This window comes from Alosa pseudoharengus, unplaced genomic scaffold (genome assembly GCF_046254945.1).
Source record: "Alosa pseudoharengus isolate Yale_2024_CS ecotype anadromous, Long Island Sound unplaced genomic scaffold, YU_APseudo_1.1 YU_APseudo_1.1_scf_5, whole genome shotgun sequence".
Taxonomy (NCBI): Eukaryota; Metazoa; Chordata; class Actinopteri; order Clupeiformes; family Clupeidae; genus Alosa; species Alosa pseudoharengus.
Window position 1 is genome coordinate 39,483,430 of NW_027468837.1, and position 6,327 is coordinate 39,489,756.

The 6,327-nt window shown below is 43.2% G+C and overlaps 1 protein-coding gene across 1 annotated transcript; it reads right to left on the reverse strand.

Moving 5' to 3' along the window:
• Positions 1–1,108: 1,108 nt before the first annotated feature.
• On the reverse strand, positions 1,109–4,092 carry slc32a1 (solute carrier family 32 member 1). The gene is made up of 2 exons (XM_076267935.1): positions 3,426–4,092; positions 1,109–2,491 (listed from the first exon to the last, which is right to left on the reverse strand). The coding sequence occupies exons 1-2, from the start codon at positions 3,831–3,833 to the stop codon at positions 1,304–1,306; spliced, it is 1,596 nt and encodes a 531-aa protein (XP_076124050.1). The 5' UTR covers positions 3,834–4,092; the 3' UTR covers positions 1,109–1,303.
• Positions 4,093–6,327: the final 2,235 nt, after the last annotated feature.

The following is a 6,327-nucleotide window of genomic DNA, read 5'->3' on the forward strand; positions in this document are numbered from 1 at the left end:
CTTTATTCTTCAATATATTCATTTTCACGATATATGATAACGCTTTTGTGATATACATTCCATCTTTTTGAAACCACAATAACACTACACATACGGTTTTATTACACTTCCACAGGACCCGTTGGATTGCACAGAATGAAAAATGTCTTTATGCACGTTTTCATCTCATTAAATCTCTTCAGAATGTTCAGATTTAGACACGTAATTTCTGGACCATTAACAAAACTCTTTCCTCTTGGGACATCACCAATTTCTGACATTTTTGTTAAGAAAACTGGAACATATTAAAATCACAAACAATTGATCAGTTAAATAATCGAAATTGTTTCAGAGCTTCTTTCACAATTTTGTCTTATTTTGTTCTTCCTCTTAGAACTGGAGATCAATTCAACTATGCTATGATCAATTCGTAAATGTCAAAACGAAACACTGTGTACATAAATCCCCAGCAAGCTTAAATGTAATTTGCTCCAGATGCATGAATATGATACATTCATAATGCATAGTTATAATAACTCGAAGACTTATGTCCTCTTTAGATTTGGTCGAATTCCAGATCACCGATAACAAAATGCCCTAGTAATTTTGGATATAGCCATAGCGTCTGAAATTAAAGTCCGTGAAAGTTATTTCCATACTGATACACGAAAAAATCTAAGTTCTTTCCATTTATTGCAGTAATGGTCCACAAAATATCATGTTCTTGCGTTTTTGCAAATTAAGAATTCAGGGTCAGACAAGAAATCACTTATTTCAATTCACAACTTAGTTTCGTGTACCATCTCTGTCACCATATATTAGTGTTCCTTCCCCCAACATCACGCACTCAATGTCATATTAAATGATCTTTGATTTGGGAAAATCCCAGGGGTGAAAAAAAATACAACCCAATACATACGTCTTTTGTCGACCTATATTTTGTAAACTTACTACACTGAAATTTTTTTTTAAATTAATTTCTTGTTGTCTTATTTCACATTTTGGAGTCCATCATGTTCTATGTTAAATAAATGTGGAGTGTGTGTGTGTGTGTGTGTGTGTGTGTGTGTGTGTGTGTGTACACGTACGTGCGTGCGTGCGTTTGCGCGCGCTTGTGAAAGAGTTAGAATGTGTGGACGTGTGCGTGCTGGCGTGTGAATGTAGCAGGCTATCCATGTGCGCACACGTGCGTGTGCGTTTTGAGTGATTGCGCGCCGGGGTGGTGTCGCATGAACTTTAGTCAAAGCAAGGGGACTGCACTCGCGTGGGGGGAGACTCGGTTACTCGTATGGGAATGTGTGGTAACGTCTAGTCCCAACTAACACTAATCTTCAATGTTGTACCTATATGCCTCTATGAGACCCTCCATCGAGTGAATAAAACCAGAGATAGCGCATATACCCCCAATAACAAATATAGCGACATCAAAGAACACCTGGTGCCACAGAAGATTTCTCCACTGGAGCTTCAGGTGAAAGAGGCTGGGAAGCAGAAAGCACAGGCCGGCGCCCGTCAGGCTTCCCGTCAGGCCCATGAGCAAGGCGAAGTGGGGCACGTAGATGGCCATGAACATGGTGAACACCACAAGGCCACATCGGAGAGAGAGGCCCCACGATTTCAGGCGTCCGTCGCCACCATAGCAGTCTGGGAATACGGCGCGCCCTCCGTCTTGGAAAAATGATTTCTCCAAGACCTCTACAGCAGCGAAGAATGGTAAGGGGTATGAGAGCAAAGCTTTGGACACCAGGAAGAGATTGACAACCGCCCGGATGCCGCCTGGAAGGTTGTCGGTGATGACTTCCTTGGTCGCGTCTGCCCAGGTGAGGTAGGCCACTAGGGCGAAGAGGCCTTTGAGGATACAAGCAGCGATATGCGTCCAGTTCATCATACAGTGGAACTCGGCGGGATTCTGCATGTTCCCCTCCAGTGACGGCAGGAAAATCTGGGACGTGTAGCTAAACACGATAATCCCAATGGAAATTGGAAACTTCTTGACGTCGATGTAGAACTTCACTTTGTCCCAAGCCCAGTCCCGCGCTCTGGAGAGACAGTAGGCGATCACCAGGACGTTGATAACGAAATGGGCGAGCGTGCACAGCAAGCTGAACTTGGACACGGCTTTGAGGTTCTTGAGGAAGGCGCAGGGGAGGAGGACCACAGTGGCTATGATGGCCCATGATCTCTGTGACACGGGAAGGCTCGGGAAGCTGTTGTACATCAGGTTGCCGCTCACAACCACATACAGAATGCAGGTCATCACCAACTCAATGATCTGGGCTACATTCACTACGCGACCGCCGATGGTTGGGAATCTGGGCGCACAGCAGGCGTTGGCAATGTCCACGTACGATTCCCTTACTCGCACCAGCTGTCCATCTTCGTTCTCTTCATACAGACATTGGATGAGGATCTTGCCCGTGTAGCAGCACACCACCGCGGCAAAAATAATGAGAAACAGTCCGAGGTATCCGCCGTGGAGAATGGCATATGGTAACCCAAGAACGAACATTCCCTGGAAAAACACAGTATGATTATGATTGTTGCAAACTAATAGAATTGCAATACGATTTTTAGAGATGCTTGTGTGACATATACATTTACAGGCCTTCGTGAATTCATTTGTATTTAATTTACAATAAATCACTTAATTAAAACGGGCCATTTGACCGAATTCACACTTTGTTTTGATACAGCCACTGTGCGCATTATCTGCATGGCGGGGTATTCCATTTAGCTGTGAGCGCACCCTCTCTCAGATCATTTGTCGTCATGAGGAAGGATCAAAGACATACAGAATGACGTAACGGTGACCGGTTGCGGTCATACCGTGCGTAATTATGCATAAAATGCCTCTCGCTCTCTCTTCTTTCGTTTTTCTGTCACATTCACTCTCTTTCTTTCCTACACAATTGTATGCTCTGTCGAGTAATTTCTAGTGCCACAGGCGCCTCACACGTTTGCGATTTCAAAAAATCTTAAGGTAGCAACTGTATATCACAACAGGCATATTCTTAGACCTAATAATAAAATGTATTAACCTTTAGATTATCTTGGCCATTTGGGAAGAGGGTATATAGAGAAAGAGAGATGGAGAGAGAGTGGGGAGATAATGATAATCAATTACTGTAAGCATTTTTCATAGGCCTACTAATCGAAAATGTGCGTTCAGATTTGTTTGCATCCTGAAGAGCAGCAGCCAGATTCAATTAGGTGTTTGAAATTTATGTCACTGCCTGGTAGCCTCACCGCCATGGCCGTTAAGGTTCTGGGGCAGGGGCAGACCTATAATTTAAATATTTGTATTTTCCTCAGACGCAATGTTGTTAATTGTGCGTGGAGAGCATCATGTCCGCGCCTTTGAGGTAACAATTCTGAGGTTATGCTTAGAAACTTTATCTCATCAATAATTCTGGGGATTTGAGCTGCTCATTTGTTCGCTCTCTTACCTGGATGGCATTGGTGACGTTCCAACCTGCCTCCCAAGAGGTGATTTTTGGCCTGTCTTGAGCAGCTAGTTCTGCTAGTGCGCCGTCTTTCGAGGAGGATGGTGGGAGTCCGGTGCCGTCTCTCTGGTAGTGGCTGTCCCCGTCTAACGTGCCATCCCCGCCCATGTCCCCGCCACCGCCTTCCCCTCCTCCCATCTCATCATTTTTTAGAATGTCCATCTGTAGCCCCTGCCTATGGTCATAATCCAAATCATCACATGCGGCGAAGCCCAAACCCTCCTCGTCTGTGGCGGCCTGGAAACCCAACCTGGCGAACATCCCACTAACCTTCGCCTGTGATTTATTGGAAACAGTGTTGGCCGCATTGGTGATCTTGTTCGAAAGCTTGCCGCGGATTTGGGTTGCCATGTTTGCTGTTTTAAAACAAGATCTATCGATATATACTATTGGGAATAATCAAATGTGTATACTATATACTTAGGCTTTCTTTCTACGCATTAATAAAATCTCGCGAAGAGGAAACTTGGAAACACCTCACTTGTTATCTCCAATTGTAATCAAAAGTACACCTGCTGCTATTGATAATCCCTTGTTTCATGTCACCTTCAGACGTCGTGTCTCGGCTCCATCATCATTATCGCGCGCCGCTCTTTTCAGTCATTCACGAAAATTTTGGGCGCTTTACGCAGTGGAACACGCAACCCGTCCGCTCGCTTGCAAAATGTGCCACGGACAAAGTGGTCCGATTTTCAGGATGAATAGTCCGTGGTGGTGGTTGCGGCAGCGCTTCCACAGTTCCTCTCAGCCGTTAGTGATGCCGGAGCGGTGCGCAGGAGCCTGGGGGTGGGGGGCGAGGAGGAGACACGTGTCATCATCAGCCTGCCAATGCGATGACTGCCGCGCAAAGCACGTCTCTAGCCCCTAGTGCGCGCAGCAACCCCACACCAGAATATGGGAGAGGTTTGCTGCATTTCTAGGGGAGGTGCTTGCACCCTAACCCCCTCCCATTCTCATCAGCAACAATAAAGTTTATCATCGCACCCAATGACATTTCCAGACTTACGTACGTGTATAACTTTAACTGTATATAAGGAGAAGGGGACACCGCCGTGCGCCAACTCTGAAGTTCATGGACTAGTTTTATCGGTCATTTTTAATGTTTTTTCTTTAAAATTTCAGGTCAAATGGGTGCATTTTGCGGTAGGCTAATATATTTTGTTATTTTGTAGCCCCATATAGGCGTGTTTATCGTTATTTGGCTATGCTCAGATGCAAGAGGACGAAACCTTTCCAAAACTAATATGATGAAGAGACCGTGCAGAGTGACTTGTAACGGACGCGCACTGACGAGTATTTGTGGCCATTACAACGGCGACCACACCGTAGGACTGTTGTAATTAGCCTGTAGATGTTGCACAAGGTTTTAGTTATGCTGCGTAAATGTTTGTCGTGTGGAATTATTTGTCTCTTTCATCTTCTCTTGCTTGTTTTAATTCTATTGCCCTAATTCTTTTTTTTTAAATGTGGTTTTAATATTGCAAATGGAAAATATAGTTGGATCACTCCTAGAGTGATTTATCTGAATGAAGTGACCACTTGGCAGGCTTCATTCATTCATTCATAAAATGTTGGCCTTCCCCATACAGTGGTAATGAAGGTAAATGGAAATAACTTCACGAATTGTCTGAAAAATAACCTTACGTCGTCTGAGATTGTAGTTTCGTTCAGTTTTCAACTATTTAGTATTTTAATCCAGTTCATTTTGCTTCAATTCGTTTGGAACCACGGAATGGATATTTTTAGGATATTTTTCAGTAGGTTTCTCCTCTGCTCGCATTTTATTTCTACATGGCCTATGTTATTCTTTTTTTTGTAAATTAAATCGAAAATGTATCTGAAAATGAAAAGATTTTCGATCATAGACTGATGGTCATTTTTCAGCCTCAGCTTTATTTCATCTGCCACTGTTTACACACATGCATTTAAATCATGGCGCGGAGTAGAGTACATTCCATTAAACCCAAGCTCCTGGCGCTACTTGCCTCTGCGTTGCTTTAGCGCACGCCACACGCCACTTTAACAATGGTCTTGGCCTGCTCTCAACATTGAATAATTTTTTAATGCATTGCCCCACTAACTGGTCTACTATCTTGATAGTAGTTGAAAAGTGTTCAGTGAATTAGTAGCTAGTCATTTGGAATTGACATTGACATTGTATAGGCAGGCTACATTGTAGTATATGTTTAAGAAACCGATAGAACCTATTTTAACTTGAAAATGTGTTAGGCTACTTTTTAATTTAATTCTGAAATTAACTATTTGTATTCTTATTCTGAACAGAACTATTGCGAATGGAACGGTTGAGAGTTTAGGATATAAACAGCCTGTCGCTTCACGTTTTGTGATACTCGGGTAAACGGATCATATAAAACTTCAGTCGACAGAGAGGTCGAGAAAATGGCGCTGGCGAATCTTTGCCTTTGTTTGGTACGTAATTGCGTTTCAGCACCCTGTGCACATTGGACAGCGACTACACACGCACGTGGAATCACTCTGCGCGTTACCGGTGGCCGGTACACATTGCAGTGGACTTTTGTCCAAACAATTATGATCTGTATGGCACTATATCCCCCAGGCATACAGTAACATAACTCATTCATTTTTTTTCACTGTCGTCTCATATTTGTTACTTAAGTTCACTGGCACATTATATATGTATTGTTTCTCATATAATGTTTTTTAAGGAGTTATTTAATAAGGCAGAATAATTGATATTGACTGCAGCTTTGCATGCAGCAAACTTACTGTATTTATTTCAGGTGACTTCAACCTATTTTGCATTTTTCACATCTGCTAGCAAAACCTCTATGGACGCTGCCGCAGAGAACGCAATCCTTGAGAA